Source organism: Ornithorhynchus anatinus, chromosome 3 (genome assembly GCF_004115215.2).
Source record: "Ornithorhynchus anatinus isolate Pmale09 chromosome 3, mOrnAna1.pri.v4, whole genome shotgun sequence".
NCBI classification, from domain to species: Eukaryota; Metazoa; Chordata; class Mammalia; order Monotremata; family Ornithorhynchidae; genus Ornithorhynchus; species Ornithorhynchus anatinus.
Window position 1 is genome coordinate 11,765,267 of NC_041730.1, and position 27,914 is coordinate 11,793,180.

The 27,914-nt window shown below is 47.0% G+C and overlaps 1 protein-coding gene across 2 annotated transcripts; it reads right to left on the reverse strand.

The window, feature by feature from the left end:
- Nucleotides 1–308: 308 nt before the first annotated feature.
- Nucleotides 309–27,914, reverse strand: RIC3 (RIC3 acetylcholine receptor chaperone). 2 transcript variants are annotated; one of them, XM_029058946.2, is made up of 6 exons: nucleotides 27,760–27,914; nucleotides 17,025–17,275; nucleotides 15,200–15,278; nucleotides 9,540–9,633; nucleotides 1,828–1,973; nucleotides 309–968 (listed from the first exon to the last, which is right to left on the reverse strand). In XM_029058946.2, exons 1-6 carry the CDS (start codon nucleotides 27,875–27,877, stop codon nucleotides 508–510), a joined length of 1,149 nt encoding a protein of 382 aa, XP_028914779.1. In that variant the 5' UTR covers nucleotides 27,878–27,914; the 3' UTR covers nucleotides 309–507. The 2 variants fall into 2 exon arrangements, with proteins under 2 accessions (XP_028914779.1, XP_028914778.1); XM_029058945.2 differs by having other exon boundaries at nucleotides 1,828–1,976.

The following is a 27,914-nucleotide window of genomic DNA, read 5'->3' on the forward strand; positions in this document are numbered from 1 at the left end:
CAGGAGCAGAAGCAATCATAAGGAGCAGAAACTCTCAGAGGAGCTGGGAGGGGAGAGGGAGCGGGACCTAGTGGGAACAGTATGGGCCTTGGAATCAGAGGACGTGAGTTCTAATCCCAGCCCCACCGTGTGCCTGCTGTGTGACCTCAGGCAAGTCATTCAACTTTCTCTAGGCCTCAGTTTCCTCTTCTGTAAAATGGAAATTTAGTACCTATTCTCTCTCCCTCCAGCCATGGGTAAGGTTACCTTGTATCTACCCCGGTGGTTGGCCCATAGTAAGCGTTTAACAAATAACACAGCTACGATTATTGGTGTTTGGGGGAGGCTGTTGTGAAAAGCTCAATCCCTGCAGAGCTCGGCAAGGTGGGAGACACAAGGGCGGGAGACAGTGCAACACCGGCACCGGCTTCTTGGTCGACGGAGAGTCGCCTGGCGAGAGGCAGTGGTGCCACAGAGGACTGGGCAGAAGGATGGGTACAGAGTGGGGGGGCGGGGAGGGGGCGACATCTAGATGAGCCCTATGGGTGCATGGCCGAGGGTCTCGATTCCCTCACAGCCCCTCGGGCTCCGCTTCCTGAGGGAGCCCTGCTGGCCAGCCTGACCCCCGGGGCTCTGCGGCCTCCCCGCTCCCAAGCCCGGGCCCAGGTCTCGCTCTTCCCAGGTGGCCTCCTCCGGCTCGCTGCTGTCGGAGTTGAGCAGGGTGTTCTCCGCTAAGACAGCCGGGTCGTCCTCTTGGTGGAGGCAGCAGGGGCATGGCTCCATCGCCTGACACGGGACGGGGAGACTGTCCGGCCCCCGCGGGGACACTCCTCTGGGCGAGGGCGTCCCCTCCCGGAACACTCCCGTCCGCTCAGCCTCCTCCTCGGCAGAGGGATGGCTCGGGTCCGGGAAATCCACCAGGATGGTGTCCTGCCTCCGCCTGAGGCAGTCGGACAGGTCATAGATGGGGTAGGTCTCTTCTGGGTAACCTGGAAATGAAAAGAATGCATGTCCTTAAGACCAGCGGCCTCCCCGGAATGCCGTCCAACCGCCGGCTGGTCGGGGAGGGCTTCTGGCCGCCCGGGACCACCTACTTTTGACCCTTTGCCTAAGGCTTCATGTCCAGCGTCCCACGGAGGAGAGAGATGAAATAAATGGCAACTAAACCTCCAGTCTGAAGACCGCCTGGTGAAGCAGAGGAAGAAACTAGCGCTTGAAGCGAACGTTGATGATTTATAAACTGAACCCACTTCCTGGAATGGGAAGATGGGAAATCTGTGAAACTAGGGAGTGGACTCTGCTCCTTTACAAGCAAGCGAAGTAGCCCGAGCAGGGGTCGGCTTCCAAGCACTTCAGCAGGTGACCGAGAGACGAGCCCCATGCGGGAAAGAAGACCGGGGCACTGTCTGTTGTTGGTTCCTCCAGCTTTCCAAAGTGGAACAAAAGAAAACGACCGGCCAGTAAACAGAGCGAGCCATGCAAGTTGGACGGGCTCCTCATCTCCATGGCAAAAACGGCAGGGTGGGGAAAATGAAAACGTTGCCAGATTAAGGAAAGTCAGGGAATAAATCTCCGTCAGCCGGGGCCCGGAAGCAGATGGATTGTGGTGGAGCTCATCTGCCCAGGTTGGCAGCAGCTTCCATGTTGTCGACACTGGGTGAAGAGCCTGATCATTCCAAACCCGTTTGCATGATACTGTCGTTGGTGAACTCGCTCCTCAAATACAACATCCCCAACGGCCTCATCCTGCAAAGGAGGGCCTCCTGTGGGCTCCCCACTGCCCAGGGCTTGGGAGAAGGGGTTTTTCTTTGCAGGCGGTTAACAAGCAGAGGAAAAGAGACCACTTACCCTCCCAGTCCTCTGTGAACGGCATCTCTTCTGCTTCCTTCTCGGGGGAGATACCATCGATCAGTTTCCCTTCCCTCATGACCCTGGTGATTTCTTTGAGCTGCTGCAGCAGTCGCCTCTCCTGGTCCGAGGTGGCCTTCTGAGCCCTGCTTCGGAAAGAGGCCCAGTTATTTACTCAGCCCGGCGAGACAGAGAAGCAGTGTGGGCTAATGGATGCAGCCCAGGCCTGGAAGTCTGAAGGAACTGGGTGCTAATCCCAGCTCTCCCAGTATTCTACTTTTTTGATGGTATTTGTTAAGGGCTTGTTATGTGCTAGGCACTGTTCTAAGCTTTGGGGTAGATACAAGGTTGTCAGATTGGACACAGTCCCTGTCCCGTCTTAATCTCCATTTTACAGACGAGGTCACTGAGGCACAGAAAAGTCAAGTGACTTGCCCAAGATCACACTGCAGACAAGTGGGGGAGCCGGGATTAGAACCCAGGGCCTTCTGACTCCCAGGCCCGTGTTTTATCTTATAGGCCATGCTGTTTCTCATGTCCACTTCACTTGTCTGGTGTGTGATCTTGGGTAATCACTTCTCTGGGCCTCAGTTAACCTCTTCTGTAAAATGGGGACTAAGTCTGTGAGCCTCAGGTGGGACATAGACGGTGTCCAACTTGATTAGCTTGTAACTATTCCACCGCTTAGTACGGTGCCTGAGCATAGAGTAGGCGCTTAACAAATACCATTTAAAACAAAAAAAATTGGGGTAGTGCCTCGGCCTCCAAAGAGAAACCAGAAGTTTCTGCTGATGGCTCATCTCGCTTACAGGCTTGACCCTTCCAGCCCCTCTGGCCCTTCCAGGGCTCTGGGGGGGGAGTAAAAGCCCCATTCAAGACTTACCTCCAACAGCCAAAGCTGCTTTCCCTCCATGGGAATCTAGTGCCTTTGGTCATTTCTTCATTTAAGATTGCCTTGATTTACTAGAGGGCTTTTATCATCAAAATACGTCCACATTTTTAAAGTCATTTTTGCCCCAGTTACCTCTCAGTCGGGTGGGGAAAGCCAGGTGTTACTTTGGCCATTCTGCAGAGGGAAAAATCAAGGCAGGGACAGTGACTTGCCCAAAGTCTCGGGGCAGGCAAGCGGCAGAGCTGGGCCTAGAATCCTGGTCCTCTGGTTCCCAAGCCCAGGTCCTATCAACTGCCGTGGCCCGCTGCCTCTACACTAGAGTTTCGGGATCATAGACTGATCCTGGCCTGGTTCTTAATCAGCCTTTGACAGCCTCATTCAACTTAAGGAAGATGAAGTTTCAGAAAATGGCCAGTCTCATCCCTGTCCTGAATCCTTTTTTTTTTTTTAAACGATACTTGTTAAGGCCTTACTATGCGTCAGGCACTGTACTGAGCACTGGGGTAGAGGCAGGTTAATCAGGTTGGATGCGGTCCACGTCCCACATGGGGCGCACGGTGATTTACCCAAGGTCACAAAGCAGACAAGTGGCAGAGCTAGGATCCCAGTGCAACTGGGGATCTGGCACCTACAGCACTGACCTTCAAACCCTTGCTCCTCCTGTTCAACGGGACTCCCAACACCGACTGCTTCATATTATGCCGGGAATCGGTGGTGATTACTGAATGCTTACTCTGTGGAGAACACTAGAGAATCAGCATGGCTCAGTGGAAAGAGCATGGGCTTGGGAGTCAGAGGTCATGGGTTTGAATCCCGGCTCTGTCACGTGTCAGCTGTGTGACTGTGAGCAAGTCACTTCACTTCTCTGTGCCTCAGTTCCCTCATCTGTAAAATGGGGATTAAGACTGTGAGCCTCACGTGGGACAACTTGATTCCCCTGTATCTATCCCAGTGCTTAGAACAGTGTTCTGCACGTAGTAAGCGCTTAAATACCAACATTATTATTATTACTAAAGCATTTGGGAGAGTATGATACATCAGTTAGTAGGCGTTCCCTGCCCACAAGGAGCTTACAGTCTATAGTCTCCTCCCCGAATACCAAGACACATTTCCCCTTCCACACCCTAAAAGCTCTTTCGGCCCCCACAGCTCCAAGACACCTTTCTGAGGTACTGAGTGATTTTCTTCAGCTCCTACCCCATGTGCGATTTCAAAGCTGCCCAGAGTAAATAAGGCATTTCCACTACCACATGTGCACTGGGTAAAAACCTCACTGCTTTAATCATCTTTTCCGGGCAAATTCATTCATTCAGAGCACTGTATTAAGCGCTTGCAATGTACAATTCGGCAACAGATAGAGACAATCCCTGCCCAACAATGGGCTCGCAGTCTAAAATACAACTACCTGTGTGCCCTGCACCGGTGTGACCCTGAGGATAAGCCCCAAACGCAGAAGCAGCATGGCATAGTGGACGGGGCATGGGCCTGGGAGTCAGAAGGGCATGGGTTCCAATCTTTGACTCCGCCACTCGTCTGCTGTGTGACCTTGGGCAAGTCACCTAACTTCTCCGCGCCTTAGTTCCCTCATCTGTAAAATGGGGATTGAGACTGTGAGCCCCACATGGGACAGGGACTGTGTCCAACCCGATTTGCTTGTATCCACCTTAGCACTTAGAACAGTACCTGGCCTATAGCAGGTGCTTAACAAATACCCTAATTATTACTATTACCCTAGCGCTTAGTACAGTGCCTGGCATATAGAAAGCACTTAAAAAATACCATTTTTTTTTTAAAAAAAGGCAGGCTTCTTGGCTACTTTACTTTAAATAACGAACACTGCAGAGCTCCGCTCTGGCTATGAGAAGCAGCGTGGCTCAGTGGAAAGAGCCCAGGCTTGGGAGTCAGAGGTCGTGGGTTCTAATCCCAGCTATGCCACTTGCCAGCTGTGTGATTTTGGGCAAGTCACTTCTCTTCTCTGTGCCTCAGTTACCTCATCTGTAAAATGGGGATTAAAACTGTGAGACCTATGTGGGACAACTTGATCACCTTGTATCCCCCAGCGCTTAGAACAGCGCTTTGCACATATTAAGCGCTTAACAAATACCACCATTATTATTATTATTATTGCTTAATAGCGGCTTTCTGATGACAGGGAAGATTCTCCCGCTATTAGTAACCAAGTGAACTTTTGGTTTGAGGTGAGAGTCTCTATTCCTGGCCCCTTCGCTCCGTTTGCGTGGACTTGGCCTTAAACAGAACGGACCTCATTTCACCAAGCCCTTGATAGCACAGGACCTACCCTGAGAGAGTTAGCTGAGGTTTCGGGATTCTACGGTTTGGATGGAGCTTTCAAACTTTTGGGTGGATAATACCTTGAGCCTGAGCGGTGTTATCTGACAGCCTTTAGAACCTCCAGTACATTTCCAGGTTTAATACAGACATCAGGAGCAGATTTCTGAGCCCCAGAATTGCTGAAACTTCACGCACAACGGTGCGATTACTGAAGCAGCGAGGCTGAAGATGTGGGAGGCTCCCGTGAGCCTCCAGACAGCCTGTAAATGAAGCTTCCGCTCTCTTTGTCTCCCCTCCACGCACGGGAGACTTGGGTAATGACAGAGATTTGGTCTGACAGAATAACAAATAGGAGACTCGTTGCTCTCCTAATATCATGTCATTACAGGAGAACAGATGAGAGGGAGCCTCTGTCCTTCCTCGGAAACAAAGGAAAAAAATATAGTAAATGAAATAAATGTAGACCGGAGAGGAGAATGAAAAACAAATAGTCTTCTAAACATGAGAGAGCCAGGGCCCTTTCCCATCCTCACAGCTTTAGATATTAATTGAAAAGGAAAACTAAATAAGCCTTGAACTCCCCTGGATTCAACTCAAGCCCTCAAATGTGAGAGCCTCTGAGAGAGACAGAGACAGAGAGGAAGGCAGAGAGACAGCGTGTAAGTGTATAATAATAATAATAACAATGTTGGTATTTGTTAAGCGCTTACTATGTGCAGAGCACTGTTCTAAGCGCTGGGGGAGATACAGGGTAATCAGGTTGTCCCACGTGAGGCTCACAGTCTTAATCCCCATTTTCCAGATGAGGTAACTGAGGCCCAGAGAAGTGAAGAGACTTGCCCACAGTCCCACAGCTGACAAGTAGCAGAGCTGGGATTCGAACCCACGATCTCTGACTCCCAAGCCCAGGCTCTTTCCACTGAGCCACGCTGCTTCTCAAGTGTATATGCTTGCTACAAGCCATTGCTAATGTGAGAGCCTGCTCTCTTTCAGGAGAATTCAGAATCTGCAGGAGAATTTAAATGGCAATCTTCTCACGTACCTCTTCTCATTTCCCTGGACCGAAAAGAAGACAACTAAAATAGCTGTGTAGGAAGGCAGTATTTATTGAACGCTTACTGTGTGCAGAGCACTGTACTAAGCGTTTAAGGCAGAGGGACCTAGTGGAAATAATTTGGGTCTGGGAGTTAGGAGGTCCAGGGCCCAGTCTCAGCCCCAGCTGTGTGACCTCGGGCAAGTCACTTACCCCATCTGAGCCTCAGTTTCCTCCTCTGTAGAATGGGGATGAGATACCTGGTTCCCTCTCTTTCTAAGTCAGTGAACCCCATGTAGGCCAGGAACTTAGCAGAGTGCTTGACACAGAGTGAGCGCTTAATAGTTGAGATAATAAAATATGTAACAACAATACTTTGAGGGCCTCTGAATAATTAATCAGTCATTCAATCAGTGGCATTTACTGAGTGCCTTCTGAGTGCAGAGCACTGTACTGAGCACTTGAAAGAGTCAGGGTGACTATTCCGGGAAAGCTTTCTCTTCCACTGTTAACCGTGAAAACATCAGGCTGATACAGTGTGCGTATATTTGACTCTTCACAGTGCCTAAAACACATAGTCAATTGTATTTACTGAGCGCTTACTATGTGCAGAGCACTTTGCTAAGCGCTTGGAAGAGTGCAATTCAATATAACAGAAACATTCCCTGCCCACAACGGGTTCAAAATTTAGACTGAATTTCACGTATTTGAGCCCTGGTTTTCAGTAGGGGTAGGGGCTTTCCCCACCCAGCCACAGCTCCCGGAAAGCCTCAGACTTTAATTAATTAATTAACGGTGGTATTTGTTAAGTACTTACTATGTGCCAGGCACTCTACTTAGTGCTGGGATCAATACAAGCCAATCGAGTCCCTGTCCACTTGAGGCTCACAGTCTTAATCAGCATGGCTCAGTGGAAAGAGCACGGGCTTTGGAGTCAGGGCTCATGAGTTCGAATCCCAGCTCTGCCACTTGTCGGCTGTGTGACTGTGGGCTAGTCACTTAACTTCTCTGTGCCTCAGTTCCCTCATCTGTAAAATGGGGATTAAGACTGTGGCCCTACGTGGGACAACCTGATTCCCCTATGTCTACCCCAGCGCTTAGAACAGTGCTCGGCACAAAGTAAGCGCTTAACAAATACCAACATTATTATTATTATTATTATTATTAATCCCCATTTGAGAAGATGAGGTAACGGAGGCAAAGAGAAGTGAAGTGACTTTGCCTAAGGTCACACGGTGGACAAGTGGCAGAGTCAGGATTAGAACTCAGGTCCTTCTGACTCCCAGGCCCGAGCTCCATCCACTAAACCATGCTGTTTCGCGTTCACCATCAACAGATCAATGACCAAAAGCCAACGCCCCATCGCAATACACAGCCCTATTCTGCGAAAGCTTTCTCTCCCACCACTGACTGTGGACATTTCAGGCTGAAACAATGCACATCCATTGGACTCTTCACTGTGCTCAACACGCAGTCAGGCAATCGTATTTACTGAGCGCTTACTATGTGCAGAACATTATTCTAAGCACTTAGAAGAGTAAAATTTAACAACATAACAGACACATTCCCTGCTCAGAAGCTTATGATTTAGACTGAATTTCATGTATTTGAGTCCCGGTTGTTAGCAGGGGCAGGGGCTTTCCCCATCCAGCCACAGCTCCCCGAGAGCTTCAGACTTGAATTAATCAGTTGGGTGGTATTTGTTAAGCGCTTACTATGTGCCAGGCACTGTACTAAGTGCTGGGATCGATACAAGCAAATCAGGTTGGACACAGTCCCTGTCCCACATGAGGCTCACATGTGTGAGGCTCACGGGAAGCAGCGTGGCTCAGTGGAAAGAGCACAGGCTTGGGAGTTAGAGGTCATGGGTTCGAATGCCGGCTCTGCCGCTTGTCAGCTGTGTGACTGTGGGCAAGTCACTGAACTTCTCCGTGCCTCAGTTACCTCTTCTGTAAAATGGGGATTAAGACTGTGAGCCTCACGTGGGACAACCTGATTACCCCGTATCTATTCCAGCGCTTAGAACAGTACTCTGCACATAGTAAGCGCTGAACAAATATCAACATTATTATTATTAGCCCCCATTTGAGAAGATGAGGTAACTGAGACCTAGAGAAGTGAAGCGACTTGCCCAAGGTCACATGGCAGACAAGTGGCAGTGTTGGGATTAGAACCCAGATCCTTCTGACTCCCAGGCCCATGCTCTATTCACATGGCCATGCTGTTCTGTTGCCATTTTAAGATTGTTTTCCCCAGGGCAGAAGCCACTGACGCTCCAAACCCAAAGAGCCTTCCGCTTGTTTTTTTTTCCTGCCTCACAGCACTTCTCTTTGATATGACACAAACACAAACCACATTTCTGGGTGAATTCTTCAATAATTCAGCAACAGCGCCGGCACAGGGATGTATCATTTCAATAACCCCTAGCAGGCTGCTGCAGAACAATACACTATTTTATTTTAAAAATACATCAAGGTAGACAATTTTACAGCCGTGTGCTCTTCCGGCAAAACATATAACTGTTTAGAACCAGCAATACCGGACAATCCAGTTATCAAAGAGCAGCACATACTGTATAAGGCACCCGACTGCCTTTTATCTTTATTAGTAAATTGGGTTTGTGAGCAGAATTGGCAGAAAGCAGCTTTCTTGATCAGGTGGCAATATAATCCTAGCCCAAGATGAAAACTTTACAGGAAAATTGGGGCGGGATAAAGCGAAAAATTGCATCTCGGGATGAAAAAAATGACATCGCTATCTTACTGTGGCAGGTTATCGGTTAAAATGAAGCAGCCTCAGAAGATATTGGTCCTTAACTCTATTTCTTAGCTGAGCTGGTACACATTTTGCTGTGGCGTTTGACTTAGTAACTGATTCTAATTTAGTTTCCAATCTAGGAATTTTCCAAACACTGTGCATAAAAAGCATGTTTTCTCATTCGAAGACTTTCACTGCTTAGGTCTTTAGTTATAGATGAGGACATTTTAGGGGAGAAATGATTTTACGTGGACGGAGCGGGTAGAATTGAAATAAAAATTAGGCAGCCACAGAAAGAACTGGGGGCCAAGGTTGGATCTCCCACCCAGACCAGAATTTACCAGACTGTAAAAGTGCACTGAGGGCAGGGAATGCCAACTCTGTTGTATTACACTCTCCTTAACATGGCTCAGTGGAAAGAGCACGGGCTTAGGAGTCAGAGGTTGTGGGTTCTAATCTCGCTCCGCCCCCTGTCAGCTGTGTGACTTTGGGCAAGTCACTTGGCTTCTCGGTGTCCCAGTTACCTCATCTGTAAAATGGGGATTAAGACTGTGAGCCTCACATGGGACGACCTGATTACTCTGAATCTACCCCAGAGCTTAGAACAGTGGTCGGCACATAGTAACTGCTTAACAAATACCAACATTATTATTATTATTATTAATAATAAGTGCTCAATAAATACGATGAATTGATTGCCTGGCCTGCCAATGGAAGAAAAGGTCAGAGAAAACATACCTGTCATAGTGAGGCCCTACTCGATTGATCAAGTTTTCCATGGCTTCCTCCGTCTCCCTCAGCTTTTGCTGCAGTTGAGCCAGTTCGTAGTTAGCTGAAAGACAAAAGCCAGCCCGGCAGCCCACGGAGATTGCGAGGTGAACTGGTTTCTTTAAAGCTCCAGACCATCATCTCCATGTGGGCAGGGAACGTATCTACTGATTCTGCCGTACCGTACCCTCCCAAGCACTTAGCCCAGGGTTCTGGGCTAAGGACTTAGCCACTGGTTCTTAGCCACTTGTCGGCTGTGTGACTGTGGGCAAGTCACTTAACTTCTCTGTGCCTCAGTTCCCTCATCTGTAAAATGGGGATTAAGACTGTGAGCCCCACGTGGGACAACCTGATTCCCCTATGTCTACCCCAGCGCTTAGAACAGTGCTCGGCACATAGTAAGCGCTTAACAAATACCAACATTATTATTATTATTCTGCACATAGTAAGCGCTCAATAAATACCACTGACTGTAAAGCTGTCGACTTCCGCGTTCTACCCTACGGAGCCAGCCGGCTTGGGGAGCTGGGGAGAAACAGGACTAGCCGAGAGTCTCTTTGGCTCAAGAGGCTGTGCTGGTCTACTAAAGCCCAATCGACAAGCCAAAATGAGAATGGCATTCTTTGGCGGTGGGGGGAAGAAGTGGGGCGCAGAGATGCCCATCAGACCTACCAAGTCTGAGTCTGAGTCTCACCAGCACTGGGTTGGTGCCAAAAAATCCCGGGCAGCACCGGACAGGTCAGGAGGGCCAAGAGAAAAATCCAGAGATGGCTTCAGTCTTTCTGCTTGCTCTCCCCATCTCTTGGCCTGGGTTCTAATCCTGGCTCCTCCCCATGCCTGCTGGGTGACCCTGAGCAAACTGCTTTCCTTCTCGGTGCCTCAGTTTCTTCATCTGTAAAGGGAGGATTCAATACCTGTTCTCCCTTCCTCTCAAACGGTGAGTCTAGTGTGGGCCAGGAACTGCATCCTGTCTCCTTCTCTTGCAACTAGTCCAGTGCTCAGCACACAGTAAGTGCTTAATACATATTATTATTACTGTTATGCTCCAGAAGGGAAAGGGACGGTCTGATTATCTTATATTTGTCTCCACATTTAGCACAGGGCTTTGTTTGGCACAGAGTGAGGGCTTCTTTGTTTATATTAATAAATTTATTTCTATTAATGTCTGTCTCCTCTTCTAGACTGTAAGCTAGCTGTGGGCCAGGAATGTGCGTGTTTACTGTTGTATTGTACTCTCTCTAGCACTAGGCACACATTATACACTAAGTAAATATGATCAAATGAATATCATTATCATCTTATAATAGTAATAATAATAATGATGATGGTATGTAATAAGTGCTTACTATGTGCCAAGCACTGTTGTAAGCACTGGGGTAGATAAGAGGCAAACAATCTCAATCCCCATTTTACAGATGAAAGAACTGAGGCATAGAGAAGTGAAGTGACCTGCCCAAAGTCACACAGCAGACAAGTGGCAGAGCCAGGATTAGAACCCACGACCTCTGACTCCCAAGCCCGTGCTCTTTCCACTAAGCCACACTGCTTCTTTCTTATTATGCTTGTTGTGGGCAGGGAATGTGCCTACCAACTCTGTTACAGTGTACTCTCCCAAGTGCTTAGAACAGTGCTCTGCACACAGTAAGTGCTCAATAAATACGACTGGTTGATTGATTGATGATTACAAAAGGGAAATAATTGGAGCCATTCATCAGTGTGCTACTCAATCCACCAAGTTCTTTAGAAAGATATTTAATGCCACTGAAATAACGCCCAGTATCTGAGGTTTGACTTTCATCATTTCACAGAGATCGGATACGCAACAGTCGATAAGAGTTAAATTCAGAAATATTTGGGTACTGAAATTTATTTTGGTCCTGCAAGCAAAAATGATCAAAATAATTGAGTTTTTCAAATACGTTGCCGTGAAATGAACTTCACTTCAGAGTTAAAAAAACAAAATGGTACTTTCTCTCCATTGTTGAGAGCTTACCCTACCAGGTCTATACCCACAAGCCTCTTCAGAGAGCTGAGTTAGACCATCATAGTTCAGTGATAGGAAGGATTTTAGGAAGTCTTTAGCACTTTTATGTAAGACATCTTTGAGCTATTAGCTAATGGTTGTAAAGCACTTTGAAGGTAGGGAAGTGCCACATAAATGCTAAGTATTTTTGTTATTTCCTATTTGAATCCACTCAATCTGGGTACTTGAACAGGATACATATACAAAATGGCTTTATGCATTCAAGAGAAAAAGAAAGGCTTTGTACATATTAATTGGCTTGGTCTTTTTAAATTTTTCAGTCAATCATATTTATTGAGCACTTACTGTGTGCAGAGCACTATACTAAGCGCTTGGGAGAGTACAATATAACAGAATTGACAGTCAAGTTACCCGCTCACAACGATTTTACGGTCTAGAGGGGAATTTTTAACTCCCATTTCCTACAGGGCTGGCTCTCCTCCCTTTCCCCAACCCACCACTGATTCAAGGAGGGTGATCCAGCCCTATAGCAAATGTGAGCTAAAAAAGATAAAAGGCTCGAACCAAATAGCAACAGTTAAACAATATAGTACCCCCGAAGGCATTAAAATTAAGCCACATCCTGAACTGGATCCCAGTGTGACTGGCTGCAGGTGCAGCAGCATGGACTAGTGGCTAGAGCAGGGGCCTGGGAGTCAGAAGGACCTGGGTTCTAATCTCTGCTCCACCACTTGTCTGCTGTGTGCCCTTAGACATTTCATTTCTCTGTGCCTCAGTGACCTCATCTATAAAAGAGGGATTAAGAGGGGGAGCCTTATATCTCAATCTTGTCAATCTTGTATCTACTTCATTCAATAGTATTTATTGAGCGCTTACTATGTGCAGAGCACTGTACTAAGCGCTTGGAATGAACAAGTCGGCAACAGATAGAGACGGTCCCTGCCGTTTGACGGGCTTACGGTCTAATTGGGGGAGACGGACAGACGAGAACGATGGCGATAAACAGAGTCGAGGGGAAGAACATCTCTTAAAAACAATGGCGACTAAATAGAATCGAGGCGATGTACATTTCATTAACAAAATAAATAGGGTAATGAAAATATATACAGTTGAGCGGACGAGTACACTGCTGAGGGGATGGGAAGGGAGAGGGGGAGGAGCAGAGGGAAATGGGGGGAAAAGAGGGTTAAGCTGCGGAGAGGTGAAGGGGGGATGGTAGAGGGAGTAGAGGGAGAAGAGGAGCTCAGTCTGGGAACGCCTCTTGGAGGAGGTGAGTTTTAAGTAGGGTTTTGAAGAGGGGAAGAGAATCAGTTTGGCGGAGGTGAGGAGGGAGGGCGTTGCGGGACCGCGGGAGGTCGTGGCCCGGGGGTCGACGGCGGGACGGGCGAGACCGAGGGACGGTGAGGAGGTGGGCGGCGGAGGAGCGGAGCGTGCGGGGTGGGCGGTGGAAAGAGAGAAGGGAGGAGAGGTAGGAAGGGGCAAGCTGATGTAGAGCCTCGAAGCCTAGAGTGAGGAGTTTTTGTTTGGAGCGGAGGTCGATAGGCTACCACTGGAGTTGTTTAAGAAGGGGAGTGACATGCCCAGATCGTTTCTGCGGGAAGATGAGCCGGGCAGCGGAGTGAAGAATAGACTGGAGCGGGGCGAGAGAGGAGGAAGGGAGGTCAGAGAGAAGGCCGACACAGTAGTCTAGCCAGGATATAACGAGAGCCCGTAGCAGTAAGGTAGCCGTTTGGGTGGATAGGAAAGGGCGGATCTTGGCCTTAGAACAGTGCCTGGCACATAGTAAGGGCTTAACAAATACCATCATTGTTATCAGGTGGAAAGTTTCTCAAATGGGGAAGACTTTGAGGGGTGAAGAGATTCCTGTTGCAAAAAGGAACTGGAGAATAATAATAATAGGATTTGTTAAGTGCTTACTATGCACCAAGCACAGTAGTAACAGCTGGGATATTCACAGTAAAATCAGATCAGTCAGAGTCCCTCTCCCACACGGGGCTCACAGTCTAAAGGGAGAAAAGGCATCGAATCCTCATTTCACAGATGAGGAAACCGAGGCCAGAGACTTTAAGTGACTTGACCAAGGTCATCCAGCAGGCAAGTGCTGGGACTTGGATTAGAACCCAGGCCTCCTGACTGCCATACCTGGGCTCTCCCCACTGGCCGGCAGGGCAGGGCAGGGCAGGGTTGAGGCAGGGGTGAAAACAATTGGTCAAATGTATTTATTGAGCATTTACTGGGTGCAGAGCACTGTACTAAGTGCTTGGGAGAGTACAATATAACAAAATAACAGACACATTCACTGCTCACAACAAGTTTACAGCCTAGAGGGATGAGCTTACAGTCTACAGGGTTAAACTTAAATGCTACCAGTAGCAAGTAGGTTGGCATGACCAGAGATGGTGGAAAGGAACCAAAGAAGGGGTTTTTTTATGGCATTTGTTGAGTGCTTACTATGTGTCAAACACTGTATTAAATGATGTGGTTGATATAAGATAATCGGATTGGACACAGTCTGTGTCCTACATGAGGCTCACAGTAGTAATCCCCATTTTGCAGATGAGGTAACTGAAACACAGAGAAGTGACTTACCCAAGGTCACGCAACAGATATGTGGCAGGGCCAAGACTAGAACTCAAGTCCTGCTGAATCCCAGGCCCGGAGCGTGGCTCAGTGGAAAGAGCACGGGCTTGGGAGTCAGAGGTCATGGGTTCGAATCCCTGCTCTGCCACTTGTCAGCTGTGTGATTGTGGGCAAGTCACTTCTCTGTGCCTTAGTTCCCTCATCTGGAAAATGGGGATGAAGTCTGTGAGCCCCACGTGGGACAACCTGATTATCTTGTATCTTCCCCAGTGCTTAGAACAGTGCTCTGCACATATTTAAGCGCTTAACAAATACCAACATTATTATTATTATTATTACTACCAGACCATGCTGAAAATGGTGGGACGATAATTATGTTGGTATTTGTTAAGCGCTTAAATATGTGCAGAGCACTGTTCTAAGCACTGGGGTAGATATAGGGTAATCAGGTTGTCCCACATGAGGCTCACAATTAATCCCCATTTTACAGATGAGGTAACTGAGGCACAGAGAAGTGAAGTGACTTGCCCACAGTCACACGGCTGACAAGTGGCAGAGCTGGCATTCGAACCCATGACCTCTGACTCCCAAGCGCATGCTCTTTCTACTAAGCCACGAGGATGAGGGCCCAGGTGGGTTCCTGCCACTTTAACTGCTCTGTCTGGCTAGATCCAGTGCTCCCTTGCAGGAAAGGGGTTAGGAAGCACCAGCTACCCCTCCCCAACCTCCATCCCCGCCATCAAATGGGGAGGGATGGGCTGGGGCCATTTTGAAACCTTTCTGTGTGGCCCTTTCCAATTTAAATCAGTTTGGCAGCGCGCTGAGTCGCGACTCCCTCCATCGCTTCCGTACCGTCCTCAGACTCGGGGTGCACTTTTCCCCTTCACTAAACTTCCCATTTCCCGTGGCGAGTGGGGACTGCGGAGCCCGGCTCTTGGAAGTACCGGGGGCGATTAGAACCCGAGCCGGGGGGAGCGAGGCTCTGGAAGCATCTCAGGGAATCACCCAGGGGATGGATTAGGTCACTGCTCATCAAGCCTTCTCCCCCACGTGACGTCATACTTACTAATCTTCCTGTGCGTGTTCCCAGGGAGGGGAGTCCGGTATTTCCGCTCTTCTGTGGCGGTTTTCCCCTTGGAAGAGAGCTAAGAATCCAAGGGTTAGAGCATGTCAGGCAAACAATCGTGCTTATTGAGTGTTTACTGTAAGCAGAACATTGTACTAAGCTCTTGGAAGTGGGGCCTAGCTAATAGAACATGGACCTGGGAGTCAGAAGGACTTGGATGCTAATTCCACCCCCGCCAATTGACTGCTGGGTGACTCCGGGCCAGTCACTTCACTTCTCTGGGCTTCAGTTACTTCACCTATAAATGGGGATGGAGACTGCAAGTTCCACATGGGACAGGGACTGTGTCATATCCGATTTGCTCGTATCCACTCCAGTGCTTAGTACAGTGCCTGGCACATGGTAAGCGCTTAACAAATACAATTATTATTACTATATCACAATGTTGGTAAAAAAATTCCCTGCGCACAAGTAGTTTACAGTCTAGAGGACTAAAAAAGCCTCTTCACATCTATTACCACATTGACCTGACTGACTGTCTGAAAGAACATAATAAAAAAATGGCACATTCCCTTTCTACAAGATTACCCTGTAAAAGGGAAGACAGGCACAAAAATAGCTGAGATTATTACTGAGCCCAATGACTTTGCTGAATACTGTCTAGGGCCAGGGGTTGCAGCGATCAAGCGAACATATTTAGTGAGTGCTTCTAATGTGCCGAGCACTCAACTAAGCACTGGGAGAGTACAAGATAACAGAGTTGGCAGGCACATTGCCTGTCCACAATGAATTTACAGCCTAGAGGGTAGCAGGTAGAGTCTAGCAGGATGAAGATCTGGTGGTCCTGGACCTTTGAAGCCTGCAGAGTTCAAACTAAGCTTTTATTTTCAGCGCTTAGAACGGTGCTCGGCACTTACGGCGCATAACAAAAATCATCATTATTATTTTCCCCCTTCTACCACATCTCCCCAGAGGGCATCGATTTTGAGGAAGTAGCGTGAACTAGTGGAAAGAGCCCAGGCCTGGGAATCAGGGGCCCTGGGTTCTAATCTCAGCTCTGTCACTTGCCCACTGTGTGACCTTGGCTAAGTCATTTCATTTTTGTGCCTCAACTTCCTCACCTGTAAAATAGGTTTCAATACCTGTTCTCCCTCCCCGTTAGGCTTGCAGTCCCATGGGGGACGAGGACTTTGTCTGACCTGATTACCTTACACCTACCCCAACACCTAGTACAGTGCTAGACACATCATAAATGAGTAACAAACACCATCATTATCTTATTATATTGTTACTATTATTAAGAAACTAAAGCATTTCTGTTTGAGGTTGTTTTCTGGCAAAACTTCGAATCCTAAAAATCTGAAAATTATGAATCTCTTTTAATTGGTCCTAATGAACATGAACAAGTTGGATCTAGACTAGATGGTGAGCTCACTGTAGGGAAGGAATGTGTCTGTTGTTATATTGTGCTCTCCCAAGCACTTAGTATAGTGTTTTGCACACGGGAAGGGCTCAATAAATACGACTGAATGAATGATCAAGTTGAGAAACAATGTGGTCTAGTGGAAAGAGCATGGGTCTGGGGAACAGAAGGACCTGGGTTCTAATCCAGGCTCTGCCATTTGTCAGCTGTGTGAATTTGGGTACGTCACTTCACTTCTCTGTGCCTCAGTTACCTCATCTGTCAAATGGGGATTAAGATTGTGAACACTATGTGGGACTGTATCCAACCTGATTAGCTTGTATCTACTGCAGCACTTAGTGCCTGGCACATGGTAAGCGTCTAACAAATACCATGGGGAAAAAAAAGATCAATGATCCTTACCTTAAACAGGATGTAAAGGATGTACAAAAGGATTCCAAATCCATAGATGGGGATGATCTGACCCACGAGACCTCTGCCGCCAGCGTTCCCCCCTCCTCCTCCTCCTCCGCTTCCGCCGCCACCTCCTCCTCCTCCTCCCTTGGCCTTCGCGACGGCCTCGGCCAGGTGAGATCTTGGGAAGTGGCCAGCCGGGGCCCGGCCGGCCGTGGGCACGTGTTGACGCATCACGGGAGGAAAGCGACCTGGTTTCCCTGAGGAGAGAATCAACAGCCCATCACTTCCACCCTTCCCGAACCATGAGGCCCCGGGTTAGAGTTTGAGCTCTGCCGCTGGCCCCCTGTGTGACTTCGGGCAAGTCGTTTAGCCTCTCTGTACCACAGTTTCCTCATCTGCAAAATGAGGAGAATGATACCTGCCTTTCTAAGCATCTCCGAGGGTCGTTGGGAGGAAAAAGTTGAGGTAATATGAGAGTGATTTGGGAGAAAGTGTTATACAAAAACTAATATATTACTTCCACTGTTCTAAGTGTGTGGGACAGTTCAGTTGAATTAAAACCTGCCCCCGAGGAGCTTACAATCTAGCAGATAAATACCACCTCTGGAGTGGGGCACTGGAGAGACTCCGACGTCGTCAGTAAGATGGTGCCATCTCTCAACTCTGTCACCACTGATGAACGAGGCTTCCCTCGCCAATCACAAAGATTTAGGTTCCTGAAAGTGTTTGCACTTAGTGAGATTATGGGCTTTTTTTAATATTTATTAAACATTCACTCTGTACCAGGCGCTGTTCTAAGTGCTGGGGTAGATACAAGGCAATCAGGTTGGACACTGTCCAGGTTCCACATGGGGTTCAGTCTTAATCCCCATTTTACAGATGAGGGAACTGGGGCAAAGAGAAGGTTGTGGGACAGAGGTGGCTTGCAACATCAGATGAAATTCAAGCTTTATGAAAAACAAATGAAAAAGCAATCTAAGACTACTGGAAGTTGGCTGCACTCTGACTCAGGTCAGAATTACCCTGTGCTTCTTTGATCAATCATATTTATTGAGCACTTACTGTGTGCACGACACTGTACTAAGTGCTTGGGAGAGGACAATGGAGTTGGCAATGAATAAATGATGGGAGAAGCAAAGTAGCAGCAGCCCCATTTCACAGATGGAGAAATTGAAGGTAAAGGTGAGGCAATGCATGAGGGCCAAGAGCGGGCAGAGACTTTGGGGAGTGGAATGAGGACTGAGAAGGGACCAGCATCTAATAACTAACTTGTCACAAAGTCTTTTCAGCCCTGGTTACAGACCCTTGGGTCATGTCAGTGAGCAAAGTTAAGCAGCAGGGCGTAGTGGACAGAGCACGGGCCTGGGAGTCAGAAGGTCATGAGTTCTAATCCCAGCTCTGCCACTTGTCTGCTGGGTGACCTTGGGCAAATCACTTCTCTATGTCTAGTTACCTCATCTGTAAAATGGGGATTGAGACTGTGAGCCCCACATGGGACAGGGATTGTGTCCAACCCGATATGTTTAATCCACTCCAGCGCTTAATACAGTGCCTGGCAAACAGTAAGCGCTTAACAAATACAACAGTTATTATTATTATTAAGGCTGGCTCAGAATCCCTTGGGGGCCGACGTCTCCATCACACCCATGAAGTGAGGACCCTTGTTCACGTTGTGAGTCAGTGAATTAGGGCCAAGAGGTCTGAATCGCAGTCCCGTTCTCTAATACTAAACTGGTGGTTCCCAAGGGGTGAATCAAAGGATGACTTGGGAACCTCCTCCTTGGGTCCCAAAAGTCTGGGAAGGCTGCCATCTTGGATTGGAAGGTACCCCCAGGAGAGGGCCCATGTGCCCTCTGAGAATAATAATAGAATGCATCTGAGAATAATAATAGTAATAATAATTGTGGTATTTGTTAAGTGCTTACTATATACCAGGCACTGTACTATGTGCTGGGGTAGATACAAGCTAATCCGGTTGGGCACAGTCCCTGTCCCACATAGGGCTCACAATCTTAATCCCCATTTTACAGAGGAGGCCACTGAGGCACAGAAAAGTAAAGTGACTTGCCCAAGGTCCCACAGTAGACTAGTGGCAGAGCTGGGATTAGAACCCTGGTCCCTCGCATTCCGAGGCCTGTGCCTTATCCACTAGGCGACACCGCTTCAGCTGGTGAACACCGAGTCCCCGTTACCAGGTGTTCCTGGCCAGGAGGTTGGGGGAAGCTACAACAAACTCACAAACTAGGTGTGTCTCCATCCAAAAGAAGTTGGGCAGCAGGGCACCTTCTCCAATAACCCCTCCCTGAATTCTCCCATCCACATAGTGTGGGGGTTCAGCCATGGGTGGTACAGCCAGGGCCCAGGCTGGAGAGGTGGGGAGAGGGGAGAAGGTTACTTGCTTCACCATCATGACACTACCATCCTTAGTTATGGTTCAATGCCTTAAGTCTATGCTTTCCAACTGCTCACAAAACGGTACATTCTAACCCACGCCAAAAGGCCATTCAAAGTCATCTCTGATGGTCAATTTCTAATGAAATATGTATTGTCCGTGGAATCAGAATGGGGATAAATGATTCCATTTACTACCTCTCACTGAAGATGGATGCAGGGCCAAAAATGACCTCAGAGACTTTACTTTTTTTTTTGGAATCCTCATTTGTGACAAAGATTTTGTTTTAGGAAATGAAATAAGCACTTAAGAGAGCCGCTGAATCTACATACAGATTTACTGATAAGGCCTTAAAAAGCAAGAACCCTTTTGCCCTGCATAAATATTGATGATCCCAAATTACTTCCCATAACAGTAAGGGGTTTGTCAAAACTTCTAAAACTCACTGTAAACCACACGTGACTAAGCACTCTCCTTATTCATGTGATTCTCATAACTTCATGTCTCTTATGTTGTCTGAATTCCTATCTGTGAGAATGTAAAGCTCTGATTAATTTTATCACATGGAGTTGCTTGCCTTCCTTTTTAATAAATCCACCCCAGCACACACACACAATTATAAAGGTAAAGGTAAGAGTTTTTTTCCCTTAGAGTTGCATTTATATGAAGTTTTTTCAGTATCAAATCCCATGTCTCTTTTTCTGTTAGCTCTGCTAGCTCCTACAGCTCATACAGTTTGTGATCCTAAGTAAATGTGTTTTCTCTCTTATTAGTGGGCATTAGAGTGGAGTCATCTATATTTATACTGAAACACTAAGTGCCCTTGATCCTTCTAATAAATATCACCAATCAATCAACCATTCAATCGTATGCACTGAATGCCTTGTGCAAAGCACTGGGTAGTCAGGAGAATGCAACAGCAGCAAAACACTTCCTGTCCTCAGGGAGCTTAGTCTAGTAGTAAGAATTGTGGTTATTTGTTGAGGGCTTATTATGTGGCAAGCGCTGGGGAAGGCATAAGCTAATCAGATATTAACACGTGGGGTTCGGAGTCTAAGGAGGAAGGAGAACAGGTATTTCATCCCCATTTTACAGATGAGGAAACTGAGGCAAAGAGAAGTTAAGCGACTGCCCAAGGCCACAAAGTAGGACCTTGGCCCTCTGGCTCTCAGACTTGTGCTCTTTCCACTGACCATGCTATTTCAAAATAATAGAGGAGAGGGGTCAGATGGGCAAAAATAATTTACAAATAGAGGTGGGGGGGGGGGGGGAAGACTAAGGAGATTTCAGGAAGTAGCACGTCAGGATGAAACAGAATAAAAAACTGGCTATTCAAATGAATACACACACACACACACACACACACACAGACATGTATACATACTATGAATGTAGACACATAAGGGCTAAGGCTGTTTGTTGGGTTGATGCTATTTGAAGTGTTGGGAATTAATCGGGGATCACTTATAATTAGATGAGGTTGGGTTTCCAAAGGGCTTTGAAGATGGGAAGACCAACGATCTGCTGGATTTGAAGGGGAAGTTCAATCAATGGCATTTACTGAGCGCTTACTATGTGCAGAGTACTATACTAAGCACTTGGGAGAGTACAAGAGAATTAGCAGACATGTTCCCTGCCCTTAACAAGCTTACAGTCTAAGGGGGGAGACAGAATAATTTATAATATAAAATTTAAAATTATGTACATAAGCGCTGTGGGGTTGGTGGTGGGTCGAATATCAAATGCCCAAAGGGCACATATCCAAGCACATAGATGACGCATAAGGGATGGAAGGGAAGTTCACCTTTTTTCAAGGAACTACCAGCTACTTGATAGCCAATCAATCTTTATCTATTGAGTGCTTACTGTGGTACTAAGTGCTTAGGGGAGTACAATAATGTTGGTATTTAAGCGCTTACTATGTGCACAGCACTGTTCTAAGTGCTGGGGTAGATACAGGGTAATCAGATTATCCCATGTGAGGCTCACAGTTAATCCCTATTTTACAGAAGAGGTAACTGAGGCACAGATAAGTGAAGTGACTTGCCCACAGTCACACAGCTGACAAGTGGCAGAGCCGAGAGTCGAACTCATGACCTCTGACTCTGAAGCCCAGGCTCTTTCCACTGAGCCACGCTGCTTCCCCACTGAGCCACAATATAACAGAGTTGATAGATACGTTCCCTGCCCACAATGAGCTTACAGTCTAGAGGGAGCTTAATGTCTCCCAGGGAAGTCTTTCTAGACTAGAAATTAGGACTTTTAAAAATGAGAAAAATACAGCTGGAATTTAGAAATTTAAACAAGCCAATCGGAAATTGAGAGGAAAGCTTAGACAAAGAACCTAGAGAGTGCTTTATTGTCCCTTGGCTCCTGAAGGATAAAGAGCCTAATTCAACTAGTAGAAGGGGAAAAAAAAAATCACATACCGCTTGCCTCGTAAGGAGGTTGGGAAATAAACCTCATTACGCCTTTAAGATTCTCGGAGATTTCTGGCTGAAAGGTGCTTTTTAAATGCAAAATTTTTGGCTGTAAAGAACTATAGAAAAGGCTGCATTGGCCAATCTGCTCAAAAGTACATTTGAGGAATGACTCCATTTGGTAGAGGTACCTAGGTGTCCTCTTTCCTACAACTTTCATCACCCCAGTCATTCATGACGACGAGTTTTTGGCACATTCCAAATGGTAGGTTTCTTGATTCCCCTGCGTCCCCAGGGCCCTGGCCTCAGCCAGGAGAGTCCAAGCAAGCAGTGTCCCTGCACGTGTGTCCATAAAGATTAATCCCTTCGTGTTCGACTCATCCAAACCATAGCCTCGACTGCTTCCCCACAGATTTTTGGGCCCCTTTTCAAAATTGGCTTTAAATGAGAACCTGTCCAAAAGAGAGTAATGCAATGTTTCAGCACTGGAAGTTGGATTTGGGGAGATGGAAACACTTATTCCTGTGTTTTATAAAATGGAATTCGACCAGGTCCTAATTCTTTGAAAGCACACTGACTTGATACTTTGTTTTTATCAAAATTGTTCTTACTGGATCATCGAGGCTCACCGTAAACTTCATGGACTTTTGAGGCTGAAACACTTTTCTTCGTAAAATCAGTCAATCGTGTTTACTGTTTCATATCTATTGAATGCTTACGGTTTACAAAGCACTGTACTAAGCATTTACAGTATGCAGAACAGTGTACTAAGCACGTGGGAGAATACAATATAACAGAGTTGGAAGACACATTGCTTGCACACAAGCTTACTTTGTTAAATGCCTATTCTGCTTTAGAAACAAAAAAAAACCTACTGTATTTAGCCTGAAAAGTCCACATCTTAGTTGGCCAGACTGCAGTGATGAGCTTTTTTTTTTTAATGGTATTAAAGTACTTACTTTATGCCAGGAAGTGTACTAAGCACTGGGTGGATACAAGCACATAGGTTTGGACACAGTCCCTGTCCCACGTAGGGCACAGTCTTAATCCCCATTTTACAGGTAAGGTAACTGAGGCACAGAGAAGTGACTTGCCCAAGTTCACTCAGCAGACAAGAGGCGAGGCTGGGATTAGAACACAGGTCATTCTGACTCCTAGGACTGAGATCTATCCACTAGACCAGGCTGCTTCTCCCTGGACTCCCACACCTCTATTCACCAACTGCAAGCCCCTTAAGGGGCAGGGTCCTGGCCTCATTCCCACCTGTATCCCCTTTCCTAGAGTTCAGTACGATGCTCTGTGCAAAGCAAGTGCTCAACCAATTCCCCTGATTGATTACTACTGCTTTACCACCTTTGTCTATCTCCCCCATTCGATTAGAAATTCGAGGAGCCAAGCATTGTCTTCTGAAATCGCTCTCAGGGTCTCCAAGGTAACTTCTGGACAAACCTCCTGCCCTGAAGGAGTCTATACCTCCATGCCCAAAGAGTCTACACCCAAAGCGGAAGACGGCCGCTTGTGAAGAATGGGCCGGCTCCACTTGGGTCCCACGCCGTGACTTTTACGTCATCGATCCCGGTCCCTCCATGGCTTTAGATGACTTTCCCCCCTGCTGGGTGTGGCTTTCTGTCTGCCCTCATTCTGTGCCACCCTCTGGTAAACTCTTCCACCGCTTCGGGAACTTCCTGCCACTCACCACCCTTGTGCCCTAAACCTTCCTTTCAATGGCCTTCCTTTGCCCAGAAGCTGCAGTAGTATTCACTGAGTATCCTCCATACCAAGTGCTTAGGAAAACACTTTCTTTTTTTAATGGTATTTAAGTGCTGTGTGCCAGGCACTGTTTTGCACATGGTGAGCACTCAATAAATACGACCGAACGAGTGGGGTAGATACAACGTAAACCAGTTGGACTCAGTTCCTGACCCACATGGGACTCGGTCTTAATCCCCATTTTACAGATGAGGTAACTGAGGCACAGAGAAATTAAGTGTCTTGCCCAAGGTCACAGAGCAGACAAATGGCAGAGGCCACTCCTCCCTCCTATTTAGACTGTGAGTCCCATGTGGGACAGGAACTGAGTTCAACTGGATTAATTTATGTCTACCACAGTGCTTCACACATAGTAAGCACTTTCAGATTACTGTGGGGGGAAAAAACAGGATTATGGCATTTATTAAGCCCTTATGTGCTAAACTCTAGGGTGAATGTAAATTTACGAGATCTGAAACAGTCCCTGCTGCAGGCAGGGAAGGAGTCTACCAACTCTGCTGTACTGTTCTCTCGAGTGTTTGGTACAGTACTCTGTGCACATTAGGCACTCAGTAAATAAAATTGATGTATTGACAAGGCTCATAATCTATCATCCCAATTTTTACAGATGAGGAAACTGATGCCCAGAGTCGTTAGGTGACTTACCCAGGGTCATCGGCAGAACTGGGACTCAAACTTGTCTTCTGATTCCCAGTCCCATGCTTACCGCAAGGCCAACCCACTCCCTACCAATAAGGAGCTTACATTTTAAATGGGGGGGGACAGACATAAAAATATTTACAAAATCAGGTAATCACGAGTCAAAGCAAGTCTTCTGACAGCCCCTCCCATCAGGCTCCCAACTCCCCAAACTATCTAAAAATAACCCAGTTGTCCACTTCGCCATCTCTTGGCCATTTTCAGCTTCATAACACTTTATAGAGTATTCAAATACTGTAATGGCCAGAAAGAATCAACATATTTCCAAAATTGCTTAACAGATACAAACTCACCAACGAGGGACTTCAGTTAGGATACGTGCTCCGTCTGAATGAATTAGGAAGTTACTACATATTAATATCCAGGGATAAGGAAAAAGGTGTTTGTCAAATGAGCTGTAAAACTCCTGGGTGGTTTGAACTGTTCTTAGGCATACCATCACGTGTCAAGAAGCAGTTGCAACATTATGATTCAATTCCACAAACCAGACAGTTGTTTGAAAATAACTAAACACCATTAAAGATGACATAAAAAAGAACAAAACCAAATAATATGGATGATTCAAATCAACTTTATTTCACACAAAACAGAAATACGGCACGTACAAAATGACAACCACCTCAGCCCTGAAACAATTCAGGTTTCATGAGTGACACAGAAATATGACTGGATGGTCTGACACAGCCGATGTATTACAAAAAAAAAATAATGAATGCACCTTAACAAAAGTGAAACTGGAAACCCAAGGGGGTTGAATATTGGGAGTTTGAAGAAGGGGTGGGGATTCGGGTAGGCATCATCACTGGGTCCTTCCAAAATTATGTTTATTGTGGCAGTTTCCATATCAGGGCTCCAAAATCTGACTGGGGCAGGACAATAATTGAGATCTATCCCTAAGAGGGTATAATGGGCAGAAATAATCCAATTCTGCCTGAGGCCTAGAGGTACAAGCAAAGCAGCATGGTCTAGAAGACCAGAGGGCTGGGAGTCAGAAAACCCAGTTCTAATCCCGGCTCTGCCAAGCGGCTGCTGTGTGACCTTGGGCAAGTCACTTCACTGTGCCTATTTTCTTATCGGTGAAATGGGGATTCAATACATGGACTTCCTTCTCTTTGGACTGAGACAACCATGTTGGGCAGGGAACTGTGTCTGACCTGATGATCTTGTACCTATTTCATTGCTCAGCCCACTGCTTGGTACATAGCAAGCCCTTAAATATCATTATAAAATAATACCACTATTATATTATTGTAATCGAGGATCCCATGAGAAGGGTTACAGAAGAGAAGGAGCGTGGCTTAGTGGCTCGAGCACAGGCCTGGGAGTCAGGACCTGGGTTCTAATCCCAGCTCTGCCACTTGTCAGCTGTGTGACCACGGACAAGTCACTTCACTTACCTGTGCTTCAGTTACCTCATCCATGAAACAGGGATTAATCCTATCACATGGACTGTGTCCATCCAGATCTATCTTGTTTTAATAATCATGTTGGTATTTGTTAAGCGCTTACTATGTGCCGAGCACTGTTCTAAATGCTGGGGTAGACATAGGGGAATCAGGTTGTCCCACGTGGGGCTCACAGTCTTAATCCCCATTTTACAGATGAGGGAACTGAGGCACAGAGAAGTTAAGTGACTTGCCCACAGTCACACAGCCGACAAGTGGCAGAGCTGGGATTCGAACTCATGAGCCCTGACTCCAAAGCCCGTGCACTTTCCACTGCGCCACGCTGCTTCTCATCTTGTTTTGATGTTTGTCTCCCTGCTTCTGGACCGTGAGCCCGATGTCGGCAGGGATTGTCTCTCTCTGTTACTGAATTGTACTTTCCAAGTGCTTAATACAATGCTCTCCTTAATACAATGCTTGATTAATCTGGCTCTGTCACGTGTCAGCTGTGTGACTTTGGGCAAGTCACTTAACTTCTCTGGGCCTCAGTTACCTCATCCGTAAAATGGGGATTAAGGCTGTGAGTCCCACGTGGGACAACCTGACTACTTTGTATCTACCCCAGTGCTCAGAACAGTGCTTGGCACTTAGTAACGCTTAACCAATACCATTATTCAGAGAAGCAGCATGGCTTGGTGGAAAGAGCACAGGTTTGGGAGTCAGAGGTCGTGGGTTCTAACCCTGACCCCGCAGTTTATTGGCTGTGTGACTTTGGGCAAGTCACTTCACCGGGCCTCATTTACCTCACCTGTAAAGGGGGGATTAAAAATAATAATGGTATTTGTTAAGCACTTACTATGTGCCAAGCACTGTTCTTCTCTGTTGGAGAAGCAGCGTGGCTCAGTGGAAAGAGCACGGGCTTCAGAGTCAGAGGTCATGGGTTCGAATCCCGGCTCGGCCAATTGTCAGCTGGGTGACTGTGGGCGAGTCACTTCACTTCTCTGTGCCTCAGTTCCCTCATCTGTAAAATGGGGATTAAAACTGCGAGCCCCAAGTGGGACAACCTGATTCCCCCTGTGTCTACCCCAGCGCTTAGAACAGTGCTCTGCACATAGTAAGCACTTAACAAATACCAACATTATTATTATTATTATTCTAAGCACTGGAGCAGATATATGGACATCATGTTGTCCCACGTGGGGCTCACACTTTTTAATCCCCATTTTACACTGGAGGTAATTCAGACCCAGAGAAGTGAACTGACTTGCCCAAGGTCACACAGCAGACATGTGGCTGAGCCGGGATTAGAACCCACGACCTCTGACTACCAAACCCAGGCTGTTGCCACTACTGTGAGCCCCACGTAGGACAACCTGATGACTCTGTAATTCCACTGGTGCTTAGAACAGTGCTTGGCACATAGTAAGCTCTTAACAAATCCCACTCTTACTAAATACGATTGAATGAGTGAATGAATGAGGCAGGGATTGTCTCTGTTGCCGAATTGTACACTCCAAGCGCTTAGTACAGTGCTGTGCACACAATAAGCGCTCAATACGATTGAATGAATGAGTGAATGACTGAGTGATAGTGAATTAGTAAGGGAATTAGTGAGTGAGTGAATGAATGAGAGTGAATGAGTGAGGGAATGAGTGAGTGTAAATTAGCGAGTGAATGAAAGTGAATGAGTGAGTGAATGAATGAAAGTGAATTAGTGAGTGAATGAGTGAGTGAGAGTGAATTAGGGAGGGAATCAGTGAGTGAATGAATGAGAGTGAATTACTGAATGAGAGTGAATTACTGAATGAGTAAATGAATGAGTGTGAATGAGTGAATGAGTGAGTGAATGAGAGTGAGTGAATGAATGAGAGCGAATTAGTGAGTGAATGCCTGAGAATGAATGAATGAGTGAGTGAATGAGTGAGTGAATGAATAAGTGAGAATGAACGAGAGAATAAATAAGTGAATGAATGAATGAGTGAATTAGTGAGGGCGTGAATGAATGAGTAAATTATTGAATGAATGAATGAGTGAGTGAACGAACGGACAGGCGGAGCCCGGGCCGGGCGTCTTACCCTCGGGCGTCGTGTCCCGCTTCCTCCCACGGGGCAGGAAGGCCCTGGGCAGCAGCAGCGACGCGCACAGGACGAGGCCGGACACCATGGCCACCTTCTGCAGCGCCGAGTAGGCCATGGCCGCACCGCCCGGCCGCGCCCCGCCGCGCCCCGCT